Raw genomic sequence first — 16,945 nt, 5'->3', positions numbered from 1 at the left:
GATTGGTTGTGTGGCACATAGAATATTTTGAGGCGATTTGCTGTCATGTTGTGGTGATTTGCAATCATGTCGTGGTGATTTGCTGTCGCGTTTTGGTGATTTGCTGTTGTGTTCTGTGATTTGCTGTTGTGTTGTGGGAATTGCTGTCGTACTGTGTGAATTGCTGTCGTTGTTTGCACTTTAGGGCCACCATAGGGAAGCCATGGAGACTAGGTCATAAAAAGGCCAGAGCGGTTATATACCAGCTGATTACCAGCGAGGCCAAGAGCTTCCCCTTTTCTTGCTCTAACACAACTTTCCCTTGTCTTCCTCTAACACAACTTTCCCTTGTCTTCCTCTAGCACAGTGTTTCTCAACGGGGGCAGTACCGCCCCCCAGGGGGCGTTCAGAAGATGATGGGGGGCCCTGGAAGCAATATTTTGGAAAGGGGGGCGTTGAGGTGCCCATGGGGGGCGTTTGTTTGAAAGCTAGTTTAAACCAAAGATTCACAATAACAATACATGTTTACACTTAAACTACTAAAAAAATCAGTGGTCTGTAACATTAAAAGCTGCCAGTTTACAGCACTAAGACTGGATGAGACCGGTATCATAACTCTTCTTCCCTTCTGTGCTTCTGTCAGCTTAGTTTGGCGCAGCTCCGTGCTGCCTTCATGGAAACGGGATGTCAGAGTATCATCTTAAATGAGCTCTGTGTACTAGGTCCCTACATAAAGCTACGTTCAGATAAAAAAAAATAAAAAATAACGCAATCCCCGCAACGTCCTGTTGTATTCTTTAATCCCCAATCTAGCACAAGTAGACTTTATATTTCACAGAAACAGTTTTTCGTCAGATCGTTTATAGAACACAATGTTTTCCTACTGCACCTGAAGGCAGCTGCATATCATGGAGAAAGAGAGAAAGAAAAGAGACGTGCGAGAGATATCGACTGTGCTTTGTTGTTTGGTCAAACAGTCAGCTGTTCCCCAAACTCCCGGCCAGTTCAGGGCTTGTGTTTGGTGTTTTAAAACTTTCTTATGGAAGCGATAGAGGCAGTGATGTCTCTGTTTACGACAGGGGTCTCAAACTCAATTTACCTGGGGGCCGCTGGAGGCAGAGTCTGGGCCGCATCAGGTTTTCCACAAGAAAAGCTTTGTAAAAAAAATTCCAATCTTCTCAAATCTCTTTATTTTTATTATTTATATTCTTTTATTCCGCTGCGTATATGCATCACTTTGATTTACTTTGTCAGAGAGAGACCTCATATTAACTCTCTAAGTGCCATTGATGTGTATGTATAACTATATATATATATATAGCCTATTCTAGGGGGATCCGGGGGTATATAAAATAAACCGTTAAATGGCACTTTCTGGAGAGTTTTGTGCAAAGAAATGGAGAAATTGAGTCTTACATGATTTGTGCAAAACTGCAAGGTTAAGAGCCTATACTCTGCATTGTTGTAGTATCAACAGGTATTAGGGCATTTAGCATTTACATTACTGTTAATCGGTCATCACTTGATGACACACTGTATTACCTTGTTATGATATAAGAAGTGACCCACAATGGGCCAAACATAATGTGCCACATGAAGAGACAGACATGTAGCATGACAGCAGCAACAGCTTAGAAGATTTGGGTCTGTGGTGACCAGGTCCACCTCACACAAACTTCTTCTCCCATTCTCTCTCTTTACTTACACACACACACACACACGCACGCGCACGCACGCGCACGCACGCACACCGAGTGGGGCTCTCTGATGCTCGGAGGTGAGCCGTGGCCGGCTCGGAGCCCTACCGCTGGCGGAGATGCGACAGCGAGGACTGGTTCCACGGCTTGGTCAGCGACATGAACTTGTAGCGGCCGAACCACCGCTGCGAACGGGGTTTTTAGCTTTAGGAGAAGCATTTTATCTGTTAATCCTACCGACGCAGACACTATGGCGTTGTGTAGTTGACCCGCGGTGGTGAATTATCTGCGGTTCTGGGAGGGTTGTTGCCGTGTTCTGATTGTTCTCATCTCAGCTCCGCCGAGACAAAATAGACATGCCATTTAAAAAAAAAAATCATTTATTCATGTATCATCATCATTCAAATATCATGTTTTCAAAAGCATCACTTTCATCAATTTTTTTGTGACATATTTAGACTGCAAGCAGGCACATCCGGACAAACAAGCAGGCTTATGTGCCGGGGCCGAGCCCCGGAGAGCCCCGGCCCAATTTAACCCCTGGTTATAGACATATATGTATACGTATAATGTCCCGCTGGACAGCAACTAAGAAGTGAAGTGTTGTGAACATGGCGGCGCTGGGGACGAATGTCCGCATGTGCCCAATAGAAACGAGGCAGCCAGCCAGGCACGGAAGAAAACACTCCATGGCAACGCTGCTGTAACTTTCACTCATTGAGCAATGTTTCTCTGCTTGCATCAAGCCCGGCCGATGTCCCGCCCCCGAGAGCCATATACCCCACCGTGATTGGTAGGTGCGTTCAGCTCCGCACACAACACTGTAAAGTAGCCTACATATCAAACTCACGGGCCGCACTAACATTAAACTTTCATATTAAGGCGGGGGCCACAAACTATCGTCCCGCGGGCCGCAATTGGCCCGCGGGCCGCGAGTTTGAGACCCCTGGTTTACGGGATTCTCACACCTCCACAAAACACAGCGCGATGTGGGGTTGTGTTTCTCCAAACGTTTTTTTTCTGCTATTTACTCGCAAGACAGGTGATAGAAAACATAGCTAGACTCTTCTAAGCATTAAAAAACGGCTCTCACTAACTTTTTAAAGGTTGTAAACTTATTTCCAATCAACAGTAGGTGTTGTTCTTCAAGTCATTTGTCATCACCAAAATACTAATAAATTTGAATACAAAAATAAATTTGAATGTTAAATTGCTAGCTGTTTGATTGGCTACTGTTAGTGTTTGTAATAATAATAATAATAATATATTTTATTTAAAGCGCCTTTCATGACACCCAAGGTCACTTCACAAACAAAAAAGGACATTCAAATTATAGTCATCTTCTAAAGGTGCTGAGGTTCACACCAGGGACATGCAGAAGGTCTTTTGATAATACCTATTTATAGTTTGAATATTACATATCTAGTCGTTCTGATTGGCTGCTGTTATTTAATTTGAATGTCAAATAGTTGCATTTTTTTTTAAAACCTGTAAATATATATAATTTCTATTCACATGGCGTTTTTGATACCTGGGAAACTAATACATGTGTTGTTTGTCATTCAATGATTTGATTTTTTGATTATTTTTGATAACAATAGTAACAACAATAATAGGCCTATATTAGGGCATAATCATTCATATTCGGGGCAATTAGCCTACATAATATTTGTTGGGGGGCGTTAGGGACCTGGATAATGGATAGGGGGGCGCTGGCACAAAAAAGGTTGAGAACCACTGCTCTAGCACAACTTCCCCTTTTCTTGCTCAACCACATATTCAACCATCACAAAGCAAGCAACAGTTTCTTAAAACAAAACCTCGATCCCAGATAACATTGTGTCTCACATCATCAATTTGCTCGTGTTTAAACAACTATGACAGTTTAGAAACTGAACCATAGTATGTTTGTTTACACAAGCTTTGGAGATGTGTGAGCAAATAAAAGGGTGATGATAGTAAGCTTTTATTACACAATGTATATATCCAACACATACAAAAATAGAAAAGATTAAAAGAAACAGTATAATACTTCATGCTAACTGCTGTTAAAACTCTGAATTTGCAAATTTTTTCATCTCTCTAAACTCTGTAAAAAAAACAAAAAACAACCACATACAATATTAAATGAAGTTAACTGTTCACACAATAGAGGAACATGAGCTATATAAATTAGCTAGATACATGGCTAAATGTATATTTACTCTCGCAAAACAAGCTTTTTTAAACCCGCCGGTGGGTTTTGGGGTTAAGAGGGTTAAGATAAAACCTCTAGATAAAACGATGATGCTTGGACAGAGAGAGAATGTATCTTTTCTCGGAACATCTGATGGGTAATTGGAGCAGCTTTGTTATCCTTGTTGCTAGTTCCTCTTTTTTTGGGAACGGGGTTCTGCTGATAGAGCCAGTGCAGCCAGCAAGCTATTCATGACCTGCTTTAATCTTCTTTGCAACTTCATTTGTTGACTCCATCAATATATTTTTTATTGTTTGACCAGCTCCCATGCAGCAAAGTTTAAAAAGCAGGTACGGTCAGTTCGCAGAGCCCTAAAACCCTGCTATTATTCAAAGGTTATTAATATTGAACGTATTGCGTGTCCAAACTCCAAATTCGACATGGCACATCATTGGGTACCCAGCAAAACCTGCCATGGGTAAAGTAGATCAGATGAACAGAACACCGCAAGACATTTGAAAGACACACATCTGGACAGACACACACTCACAGGCACAGATTCCTTCCTTTTTAGTTTGATGATCAATTTGGTCCACCGATAAAAAAAAAGACCCAGGGACCAGACCGTGTTCTTCTGACCAGAGAAATGACCAATAAAAGATGAGCTAGCATGACCTAACAGGAAAAGCAAAAATAAAAAAAGGTACCTGCTTAAGCTCCACACCATCTGCATAGTTCATGACGGTGAAGTGCTTTTGGTAATCATCAAAGCGGTCCAAGGAGAAAGGTCTAGATAATAGAAGAAACAGACATCAGGTCCAGGCATGAGAAAGAGTTCACTCTCAATATAAAGATAAATACTTTATCATCGCTGCCAATAAAACAAAACTCTTACATTTCTGAGATTTTTCAACATCTGTATTGTTCATAGAGACCCCAAAGTCATGGGTCTAAAGACTGCATGTTGGTGGGTTAGTCAGTCCAGTCCTTTTGTTCCAGATTAAAATACCTCGCTACTTTTTGGATGGGTTACCATTACATTTAGCACAGATGTTCATGGCTCGGCGGTTTAATCCCAGGCTCCTCCGGCCACAGTGTCCCTGAGCAAGACACTGAACCCCTAGTAGCTCCCCGGATGCTATAACCTGTCCACTGGTACTGATACTAGGATGGGTTAAACCGCAGAAATAAAATGTCACTACATTGTACTGTGGGTATGTGAATATAAAGTTTATTTGCTTATTCTCTCATGACCATTCACTGTGTGAGGTGACATCAGACCACAGTGTTATTGAGTGTGGCCATCTAGGTTGGATTAGGAATTGTTGATAAAGAGGCCAGGCCATATTTGCCAGGTTGAGCAAAGATCGGCACCATTAGGTCATTTTCACACAAAGCTCGGCATTTATCAATATGGAAGTGAGCGGAGGCTACGATCAAATCTCACGTCTGGTCTGAACTTGTGTACGCGAGTGTTTGAGTCAGTGTGGACTTGTGGTGCAGCATCTAATCAGTTTAACAGGAGAAGTTTTGGTTGATCACTTATCGGCAATGGCTCTTTTAGAAGACCTCTATGCGGCGGTACAACAGTGCACATGTACGCACACGGGCCACGGTGGAGCGCTCCATCGGATTTATTAAGGGCAGATGGCTCTGTCATGCATCAGCAGGGGGGGGACCCTACTATACACCCCAGAAAAAGCCTGCAACATTGTTCTAGCCTGTTGGGTTCTGCACAACATCATGCAGGAAAACAGGGTGTAAATGTAGACCACTGTGGTCTCAGACTACTGTGTGTTTATTTAAATATACACCTACATGTAGGCCTAAAAGATTGCAATATAAGCCTGTATATTACTATTAGGACTATATCATACAGTATGTCAAGGATATATAAATTAAATAAACTTCAGATGGAGTCCGATTTACTACGGCACACTGTTGACTGCATCAGTGATGTCTTTCCATTCCGCATTCCTTCTACAGCCTTTAGTACCAGTTTTCAGGCTGCCAAATAGTACACATGTTGCAACAGAGCAAATGAACCTGAGATATCAGGGTTTCAATCTCCACCTCTGAAAAGTTCCACTTCTTAGCCGGATTACGTCTCGCCATGTGATAAATTGTAGGGGCGAGGCCTCAAAACCCAGAATATATTGGGGCGTGATATTTAATTTACGAATGTTTCCAGCCGCTGCATTTATCAATGTACGACCATTCTTACGCTCCGATTGGTGTGATATGAACGCTTTATAAATCACACGTGAAGCCTGAAGATGATTTCTGCGCTCATATCTGCGCTGGTTTCTACGTTAGGTTGGTAAATGAGGGCTGTTATGCTTGTACTGGATACACTCCGGTACGGAGTAAAACTGCCTTGAAGATCTTGAGTGCGGTCTGAAATAAAACCAAAATAGAACTGCGCACGGATCACCACTAAACACGTTGGTGTTGTGTACATGAATGTATAAAAAAAACAGAATTGTTTCCATTTGGATACCAAAATCACGATTATTAGAATTGAGTAGAACAATCGCTATTAATGTGTGTACATGCATGTATGTATGGTGTACCTATTAGCAAAGCGCAACCAGAAGACGTTGTAGGCATACAGACGCAGGGGCTGCACGGAGCGCAACATCAGCATGTAGCGAATATCAAACTTCACCATTCCCACCTCCTCTCTGTTGAAGAGCACTGGATCTTCAAGGTACTTACACACAACCTGGAAAACAAAGACAGATGCACAAAGTTAGAGGTGACCAACCTTACAAATGATTGATTTGTCTTGAGCAATGTTTTAAGTGTCTTTTAAAAAAAATAAAATACTCAAGCTTGTGCATTGTAGGAATTCAGTTCTATTTAGCTGCTGCTGACTGAAAATGCTGATTGTCCGAAAGCAGTTCTTTTTTAAATATAAGTATAATAATAATAATAATAAATAAGTAGTTACCAATGGCTGATGCCCTGGTCTTCCTAGTATTGTCCCTGCAAAATGTCACATTGTGATAGTGGCACAAGACCATGAATGACTTTATACATCAGGCACATATCTGCAAAACAAAGGAAGCTGCCAAAGGTCAATAAATTGTACTTTTGAATGATGGTACATTGATGGTAGCTTCTTGGTTTTTAAATCGAGAAATTTACACGGATTGTAAAGAGTGTTTAATGGTTTTAGCGTATGAGGCCTGCCTGGGACCAGCTTGTAGCACGGTAAGATGTCAGATTCATCTGATTGTGGTTTCATCTTATCTCTGCCATGACTTAACATTGCATTAAATTAGATTGCTCCCCCAACGGGCATGTGGACCGGAAGCTTCTCTCTCAACATGCTCGTGCTGAGTCGCTATACTGGGGAATTTCCACAGGAAATGTAAGAAGGGGGGTGGAATAGGGGCATGCATGCAATATGCCAAGTACACAGGAAGTGAAAGTCCTTCTGCACAGTGTATATAAGAGCGAGACAGATTCTGAGCTGCGGATGTTCTAGGCCTTCCCACCTTGAGTTATGTGTTTTTAACTTGTTTTTTTGGCATTGGCCGTATCTTTTAATTTTTTGTTCTTTGATTTTTATTAGACTCAAGGGCTGGGCGATATGGTGATATATATCTTCAAAACAATATTGTATACATTTTTCTATACTGCTTTCGCAATGTTAAAAAAAAACAGCAGCCAAACTGCATTGTAGAGGACTGCGTTGCGATCCCGCTGGACCAAACACAAATCTCGCTGGAGTGGGCGGTTTTACCGGTGACTGTTTACCTCAGTCTCCTCAGCAGGTGGAGACGGCTTTGGCCCTTTTTGTACAGGACGTCTGCGTATTTGGACCAGTCCAGTTTATTGTTGAGGTGAACACCCAGATATTTGTATATCTGTACCCTGGCTGTTCACCTACGGGGCGGCCTCCTGCGAAAGTCAACCACCATCTCCTTTGTCTTGCTGACGTTGATGTGAAGGTGGTTTGACTCACACCAGTTGACCATATCACAGAACTTGGTCGTTCTCCTCTGATACCGGCCCAAAAATGGCAGTATCAGAGAACTTCTGCATGTGACAGCTGCTTGTATTGTGCCTGAAGTCCGCTGTATACCGTGTGAAGAGAAAAGGAGTGAGCACTGTACCCTGTGGTGCTCCTGTACTGCTCATCACCACATCAGAGACACAATCCTGGGGCCTCACATACTGTGGTCTGACAGTTAATGGTCCATGCAGACAGGAAGGCGTCAACTCCCGCTCCCAATCGCTTCCCCCAGAGCAGTGATGTTTGATTGCATTGAAAGCACTGGAGTATTACAATACAATAGTATGATTGTATTGAAAGCACTGGAGTATTACAATACAATAGTATGATTGTATTGAAAGCACTGGAGTATTACAATACAATAGTATGATTGTATTGAAAGCACTGGAGTATTACAATACAATAGTATGATTGTATTGAAAGCAATAGAGAAAGAAAGAGACTAGTTTCACATGTCTTGAAACTCGTCTCACATATCAGCATAACGCTGGATGAAAGCACTGTGCAAGGATGCTCCTATATGATTATCTACATGAGGTGCAATGTTACAGGTAATGGAGATGTAGAGAACGTTTTTTGGACATAGTTGAGTTGTAAAAAAGGGATGCAGGATCTCTTTACGATGCGCTAAAAGACTTCAAAAAGGTGGGGATAGAGGTAGAATATCTTAAAAGGAACTTCATTAGTATAGCCACAGACGGAGCCGCTGTCCTTACCGGTAGTCATACAGGACTCATTGAAAAACAACAAGACTTCCCTCAACTGCAGGGTGTGCATTGTCTGGCACACCGATTAGAATTAGCTGTTAATGACTCTTTGAAGGTTTTGGCAGGGTGCAATCATTTTTTAATTTTCATTTCAAAGCTTCATAGTCTGTACCACCAATCCACGAAAAACGCAAGGGAGCTTGAGAAAGCTGCTGTAGAGCTCAACATGCAGATTAAAAAAAAATAATAATAAAAAATCTGCAAAGTCTTCACCATAAGGTGCGTGGCAAGCAGTTTCCGGACTGTTAAAGCTGTGGTGAAGGATTTTCCTGTGTTGGCACAGCACTTTAGAATGGCCAGTGAAGATGGCTTGCGCAACGGTGTGGAGAGGACCAAGTATGGTGGCCTGCTCAAGCATCTGCTATCCACTGGTTTCCTCTCCGATTTGGCGGTAATGAAAGATGCGCTACATGAACTGCAGGGGCTCTCCTTGAGACTACAGAGAAGGGACACGTCTCTGGTGGATGCCAGCAGACATGTTCATCAAACCAAGGTACTGTCTGCCATGAAAGAAGATGCAGGTAAAACGGAATACAAGATTGACACAGGCATAACAAGTGGTCAGTTCAAAGGAGTTGTGCTCAGGGAAACGCAGCCTAAGATCAACAATCCACAGTTTTATCAGTCCATCCTTGATAATCTCAGAAAACGCCTTCCTGAACTTATTGCCATGCTTTCGATCAGCACTTCTGGCCTGTAGAGAGGTCAGACCTAATGCTAATTGGAGAGCGCAAAGTGGGGAGATTTGCAAAACTCCTTGGTGAATCCTCCACCGAGGCTTTCGAGGAATTCCGAGATTGGAAGCTTCAAGGTTCTAAGGGGAAGACTCTTAAACTTATCGTCGCGTGCCGAACTGTACTCCCGACCTCAGTGGCGCGTGAGAGGGGTTTCTGGGCTTGCAATGACACAAACAATAAAACTAGGCCTCACTGCCCTGTTGTTCATAGGCTTGAATGGACCTGCTATTGAGAAATTTAACACTGTGCCATTTGTCCAGTCATGGATTAAGAGTGGACACCGGACATCAGCATCATGGATTCCTGGATGCAGGCCCCAGCCCTCTGAGAGCAGGGCAGTTTGGTCCGTTTTGTCTCCGTAAAGCTGAGACGACTGAACACCCAGGTGTTGTTATCACTGTGTGTACATTATAAGACTAGAACGAGAGTTTGGCTGTGCAATGGCTTTATTATTATTAACAGTCCTGCTCCTGGCATACAAGGTGCTACACAATTATACCCCCACCTACCTCACTGACCTCCTTGAAGTTAACACCCCTGCCCGCTCACTGAGGTCCTACTCAGCAGGCCTACTGCATATCCCTAATGTGAACCTCAGCACCCTGGGAGAATGGGCTTTCAGCTACACCGCCCCCAAGCTGTGGAATCCACTGCCAGACCACATCAGACACTGTGACTCAATTACTGCCTTTAAAGACAGACTTAAAACATATCTCTTCAAGATGACTTATGGACTGACTGACTTTGATTTATTTATTTTTTGTAAGAGAATATGATTGACAGTGTTTTGTGCTCATTGCAACAGAGCGTGCAGTCATAAGCCGCTTTCCGACCGGAGGGATTTTTGCAGTTCCTAGAACATAACGTTCCTACAACCCTTTTTTTCTTGTGTTGCAACTGGACCAGTTTGGGGATTTTTAATTTCCTCTGACTGTAATTCCTGTAACCCTTTCAGCACCTACTTCAGGGCGGGGTCTTTTTGCTGTTCCCTTTTCAGCATAGGGACCTAGGTCAACGAGGGTCGGGTTTCCGGTACAGACAGACCAACAATGGGACAATTTAAACAATTTTCGACATCTTATTCATCACCAAATTCACTTCTGACAACGTTTTAGGCGAGAAATGAACTGTTTGGATTTCAAATATAGGCAGTCTTGCGAAAACTGATGCCGAACTGACAATTTGCTTGAGGCGACAGTCGGCAGGCGTCTGCCAGGGCCGCTAGCTCGTCGCTCAGACAGTCCTGCTCAGAGACGGGACTCATTAACGGGAACCTGTTAACTGTCTTATCAGTTAGAGTTAAACCGTTATCATTCAACCCTGGCCCAACCCTGGTCAGCGGTGTGAAAGAAGTAAGCAGGCAGAAGATGTACCAGGTTGTAATCTGAGGGGCCCAGCAGGGGGAGTGGGGGAAGCTGTGTGCATCCTTTGTGTTTGCATTCAGCAGATCCAATGTTGTAATGTCCCTGGTGTGACATTTGACAAACTGGGTGAGTGTGGGGGTTGTTGAGGAAAGGGAAGCATGACTAAAGTCTCCGGAGATGAGGAGGGGGGACTGGGGGGTGCGATGTCTGCAGCTGTGACATAGGTATAGTGGTTTTCAAATTGGACCTTGTTCAAAGTTGTCGTGTGAAACAAATTCTCCCTTTACTGCATTTTCACAAATAGAATAAAGTTTTCACAAATCTGAAACTGTGTTTTTAAGACTCTTTAGCCTCTCTAGGATAATTTAGTCCAGATTTGACAAGTCTAGGTGTAGTGTTTTGGATCTGGACCTGGTCTAATGTGGTCTACATTTGAAAAGAACTGTGAAATATCCCTTTATTGCGTTCTCATGAAGACAAAGCTTTCACAAATCTAAAAGTGTGTTTTAAACATAATCAACATTTACCTTAATGACTAACACACTTTCAATACAGTAAGAGTAGAGCCCGACCGATTTAGGGTCGATATTGATACAAATATTTGGCGATTTAAAAATCTGATATTCCTTGGGAACCCAGACGTGATCTCAGGCTGGATGAGATATATCCTCGCTCCAGTGCATACTGGTCCAACCAACTGGCCTCTTACCAGTTAGACGTGCCCATTAGGCATCCTGATTAGATGCCGGAACCATTACAACTGGACACTTTTGACGCAAAAGGAGCAGCTGCTCTCTTCCGAGCTTCCTCTGGATGTCTAAGCCCCTCACCCTATCTATAAGGCTGAGCCAAGCCACCCTAAGAAGAAGACTTATTTGGGTACCCCTAGGGCTGGGCGATATGGCCTAAAAATAAAATCCCTGATTTTTTCAAAAAAAAAAAAAAAAAAAAAAATCAGATTTAAATCGATTTTTTTCTCCGTCTACTTAAAATCAATCTGCAGATGACAAATACATTGTTCAAAACAAGTTTTATTTTGTTTTGACTCATACAAACACACGGGGCATGTATACCATTATGATTATTCATCCCAATTTTGTGGAAATATAAATTGGTTTGAGTGTTTTCCCTACCAGTTTTTATTTTTATTTTTTTGGGGGTGGGGTTATATATTCAACAACAACAAAACGGATGCGTGAGATGAAGCTGTTTTCACACATACAGGTAATTCACTTCTCGTTCCTCGCTAAAAGTTCAAATCATTTTAACGTTAATACGCAACCTTGCCCCTATTTTCACCTGTTGCTGAGTAACGTATGTTAACATCCCATTATGGTCTCTTGAATGTAGCATACCTGTTGTAGCAAGCTGGTAGCAAGCTCCTTCGTAGCGATAAAAACAAACTTCAAAGAGGAGCTCCGTGCTACAGAGCGGCGATTGCTAGTAGTTTAAGCCGCTACAGACCTCCGTCACAGCTCGGTCGTATCAGCGGCATTTAGTTGACGCGTTGACCTGCAAAATAGTTCCTCAACACGGCCTCTGGTGCCCCGCAGGGTGCTCCTTCAGGTCAGCGGTAGCTGGTGGTTCAGTTACCGAGAATAGGTGACTCTCAGCCGGGGACAGTGCACCGCAAGTGGCCGGTCATTTCGGCGGAGATTACGGATAAGTAAGTAATGAAACAACTGGTTAAGAAAATAATTAATGTTAGTCCCTGTCGCTGCCATGTTGTTTGTGTATCTCTATGGCAAACGCGCGGGGGGAAGGATGAGCCCGTTCGGAGCCACGGGAGCCCAGAGGAGCTTCGGCGGATGTTAAGGAGAAAATCGATTTTTCATTTAAACAAAGCTACACATTCGAGTTAATCGATAAAATCGATTTATCGCCCAGCCCTAGGTACCCCGCAACCTCATTCTTTGTGTCGCTACCTAAAGCTCATGACCACAGTTGAGGGTTGGAACATAGACACTAAATCTTAAGTTAAGATAAACTGTATTGTCTCTAAGGAAATTTGTCTTCGGCAATAAGTGCTGACAACAGCTGCAAAACCCCATTTCCAAGATTTGATCCAATCCATTATCCGAAATCCCACTGGATTACTTTTGAAAAACTGGGCCCAGATGATATGACTTCCTGGCTTAAGGCTGCAGTTATCATGTAATCAATCGAGGAGAAGCATCCCTGGGTGTATGTAATATTTTATGGTGACTTTATGAAAGTACTCTTTTTCCTAGGCATCTTTAGATGAAGATTTCTAGTCATTCTTAGCCTAAGTGGTTATGCAACCGGCAAACGAATAGGGAGAATACAGCCTTGTTGCACAGTTTACGCATTGTTTGAAGTTTGTTAAAACAGAAGAGAGGGAGACATGATTGAAATCCCTAAATGATTATTATGAGGGTGCTGAGGTGTTGCTTTACTTTGTTCCTTCAGTAACTTTTTCATACACTGCACCCACAGTCATCACTAAACCTTTTGTCTCTGTGTTCCTCTGGCCATGAGATTATCGGTTTCTATATTAAGTATTTCCCGGGAGAATGCAGTACTCCCTAATTTTGTCTTATCATTTACCGCCCAGATGGCACTCTCACAGTCCAGAAGGAACAGAGACAGTGAGGTCAGCCATGACCTCTACTAATATTCTACAGAATATATTCTGCAGTACCAATGGTACAAAATGTCACATTCAGTAATTCATGGTTTCAAGGTAGATGGTGAGCATTGACAAACTCATTTTAAAAAAGGTAAATAAGGAAGTCCTGGTTTCCTGAACTGAAGGTGCATTTGCGATGCTATACATTTTCTGAGGAAAGCTGGTTTAATGGTGTCAGTTTATGTGTGTGTTTGTGTGTGTGTGTGTGTGTGTGTGTGTGTGTGTGTGTGTGTGTGTGTGTGTGTGTGTGTGTGTGTGTATACGGTACCTTTGGTGTGCTCTCTCGTTGTCTGATTATGTAGTCTAGGTTGTTGGTGATGTGTGTGTCCAGTCCACGGGCCAAGTTCCACGGCTTACAGATCCAGTGGTTATCTTCTCCCCTGAAACATGCACCAATACATCTTTTATCCTGTTTAGTGTAGATTAGATTATAAACAGCAGCAAAATGTTGTTGTTTTTTTGGTAATATTAATGTGTTTAAAAAAAAGAAGGAAATATTAACCTTTGTTGTCTCAGTTGATAACACTTGATGAACTGGGGGAGCTCTGACTGGAGGTTGAAGGTCTCTGGCAGCCAATCAGGTTGTGGGCCCCCTTTTACTCTGCGGGCCACAGCAGCCATGCAGTCCTTCACAGTGATGACGCTCTCACAGGGAAACTGGTTCAGCATCACATGAGGTTGTTCCTCGCTTAGCTTCCTGTCAGAGAGGAGGATGACATTTCTTTTGAAATAAACTTCCCAAGGCTGAAATCCAGTGAACCTAAGACTGTGTCCACGTTACACTGGCTAAGTTTTAAAAAGGCCCTTTTCGTGCATTTTCACTCGTTTTTGTCGAGACCTCTGTCCACAATGACACGGCTAAATATCTTCTTCTTCATCTACTTCTCAGTTGCCAAGTAACAAAACTGCATCACAGCCAGCGTCTGGTGAGGAGTGTGAACGACGGACCAGCTGACTAGGGGTGCTGACCCATTGAAGCGACACGGGCGTTTCGCTGCAGGGTTGCGCGACAGTAACCTGACTCCGCCAGATGGATTGCTTCGCATTTGCTCGGCATATCCATCTGGGAACTTTCTGTTGGAGAACTTTTGGGAAGGGGCGGAAATACTGGTTAGCTGATTGGATGAACCATCTGTCTATCACCTATGTTGGTGATAGACGGGCCAAATCAACCAATCAGATCCACGAAGCGTATGAAAATACAACCACAAGCCCGCCCCTGCTGCTGCAGGCAAAGCATAGCTCGTTAGCTCAGCATGCAAGCAACATGTCGGTAAAGGAGATTTTTCGTTTGTGTAACGAGAATTTAGGAATAAAAGGCCCCATTTCAGGTTCCCGGACCATATTCCAAAAGAAGGATCCAAGAGAAAAAAAGCATTAGTGAGCGGCTAACAGAATTAGGGCTACCGCTGTCTGATAATACTGGTTAGCTGATTGGATAAACCATCTGTCTATCACCACCTAACCCACCTCAAAACCAACGCTGATTGGCCCGGTCGTTTGGCTAACGGCTCCAAATTTTCTCTGCCTGAAGATGCCAGACTGATCTGCGAGGGGAAAACTGGAGCTCGCGAGATCAGGACGGTCTCACGAGGCTAGCGCGACAGCAGGAGTATAACTTAAACAGCCCATTTGTTTGACATTCTGTCGTGTTTTTAACCCCCAATGTAGCACAGGTACACTTTATATGGCACAATTGTGTTTTTCCGTCAGATCGTTTTTATGATTTTCACATTTCCGACTGCAATTGAAGGCCGCTTCATTTCACGGAGACAGGCGGCGAAAGGTAAAACCAGTAAAAGACACCACTTATGTCATGACACGATATTACGATATCCAAAATCTAAGACGATATCTAGTCTCATATCACGATATCAATAGAATATCAATATATTGCCCAACCCTAGGTGCACGTGGACTGTTCTGAGAGTATTTGGGATTCAGTTGTGTTTAGTCATCACCACTTTGTATTTGTTATGTGCTCAGAAGGTGGCTTTGCTATTTTAATATACAGTTATGTTGTCTAACTGAAGCTCTGTACGTTTCTTCACTCCAAAACCTGGGGGACGGAGCCTGGTCAGCCCTCATAAAGACATGGGAAAGGGATCTGAGTATTACACTGGATGATGAGTGGGACAGAATCTGTAGGAATATTAAAACTATGTCACGCGATGTGAGGGTGCGCCTCATTCAGTCCAAGATTATGCATCGCTTCTATTGGACTCCCTACAGATTGTTTAGAATTGGTCTGAAAGACACAGCAAACTGTGAATGTAGAAACTGTGGGGGGGTTCATGTTGCAAAAGATTACAAACTATATATATATATATAGTTTGTAATCTTTGTATTTCAGACATGTTTTATCTATCTTTTGATTCTTTGGGTACTTTCCACAGGATGTGGGTTGAGGCGGAGAGGGGGTCACGTGTAGAAAATGATCATCAGCAACACTGCTTTTCTGCCATAGCTATGTAACATGAAGTACATCCTGTCTGTATAAATCTTTCAATCCTGTGTAGCATTATTATTGCAACAGCAAATTATTATTTGTTGGATTCAGAGACACCAAAGCATTGGTACTCAGTACTTTTTGCCGAAACCTTGGCGCACTATAACACCAATAGACGTCCTGACCAAACTTGACAACCCAGCTGAGACAAACAAGAGGCAGCCTAGTAGTAGCAAGACAGTACCTGGGAACCGTGAATTAGCACTAAACCCATGGGGACAGAACTTAACTGGAAATTTGAAAATTGGGCCCGGGTACTGTTCTATGCAACCCTGTAAAATAGCACTAGGAAGAAACAAGGTTTTCTACCTTATATGGTATGCTTATGAATATTTAGATGAGCTGCATGCTGATTGGTTGGTTTACAACGAGCGACACACACCACACACACACACACACAACACACCGCACACCACACACCCACATACACACAAAGTCACAAGATTTCTCTCTAGATTTCTCTCTTGTGGTAGCGTGGCTGACACCAGACCTTTCTCAGTTGTAACTGAGAAGTGTCAATCAGAATCAACTTCTCTGCCAATCTCCTGCTTCTCTTTCTCTCTGCTGAAATATCTTCCAATATCCATCTGCTCAATGAATTGAAGGATACACCGGTACAATAGCATGTAATCAATCGTCCTTCATTAATCTGCGTGTGTATTGGTGCAGTAGCGAGTTCAGACCAAGTTACCAGTTACTTGCACCTGCCCCTTTTGCCCCTCAAGGCCGAAGTGCCCTTTTTTTGTCCAGATTCTTTGAAGATGGCCCACAAGTGGTCCGTTTAAGAAGAATATTTAACAATAATAATTAGCTAGATAAAATGACCTAAACCTCCATATCACATGATGACCAGGGTTATCGCGTGACACATGTCCGCTTCCTGCCACTTAGATACAAGTCTGGCGTGCAAATACATTAGCTTTAAATAAGCAAAGCTACAAAGAGACATGAAAGTGCAGGTTCAAGAGTTTTTTTTATTTTTTTTATCCGAGGTGTAGTCAGAAGAGATGGGTTTTTAGCCTTCGGCGAAAGATGTGTAGGC

The 16,945-nt window shown here is 42.9% G+C and overlaps 1 protein-coding gene across 1 annotated transcript in view; it reads right to left on the bottom strand.

Moving 5' to 3' along the window:
- The window catches only part of ttll12 (tubulin tyrosine ligase-like family, member 12), a 63,097-nt gene that overhangs the window by 5,018 nt on the left and 41,134 nt on the right, over positions 1–16,945 (bottom strand). The window contains exons 8-11 of the mRNA XM_028570388.1: positions 13,897–14,091; positions 13,663–13,774; positions 6,426–6,577; positions 4,560–4,641 (exon numbers count right to left, since the gene is read on the bottom strand). Coding sequence (XP_028426189.1) covers positions 4,560–4,641; positions 6,426–6,577; positions 13,663–13,774; positions 13,897–14,091 — 541 coding nt within the window. The remainder of the gene's footprint in view (positions 1–4,559; positions 4,642–6,425; positions 6,578–13,662; positions 13,775–13,896; positions 14,092–16,945) is intronic.

This window comes from Perca flavescens, chromosome 23, assembly GCF_004354835.1.
Source record: "Perca flavescens isolate YP-PL-M2 chromosome 23, PFLA_1.0, whole genome shotgun sequence".
NCBI classification, from domain to species: domain Eukaryota; kingdom Metazoa; phylum Chordata; class Actinopteri; order Perciformes; family Percidae; genus Perca; species Perca flavescens.
Note: the sequence above shows the minus strand (reverse complement) of the source record. Positions and strands in the feature narration are given on the sequence as shown.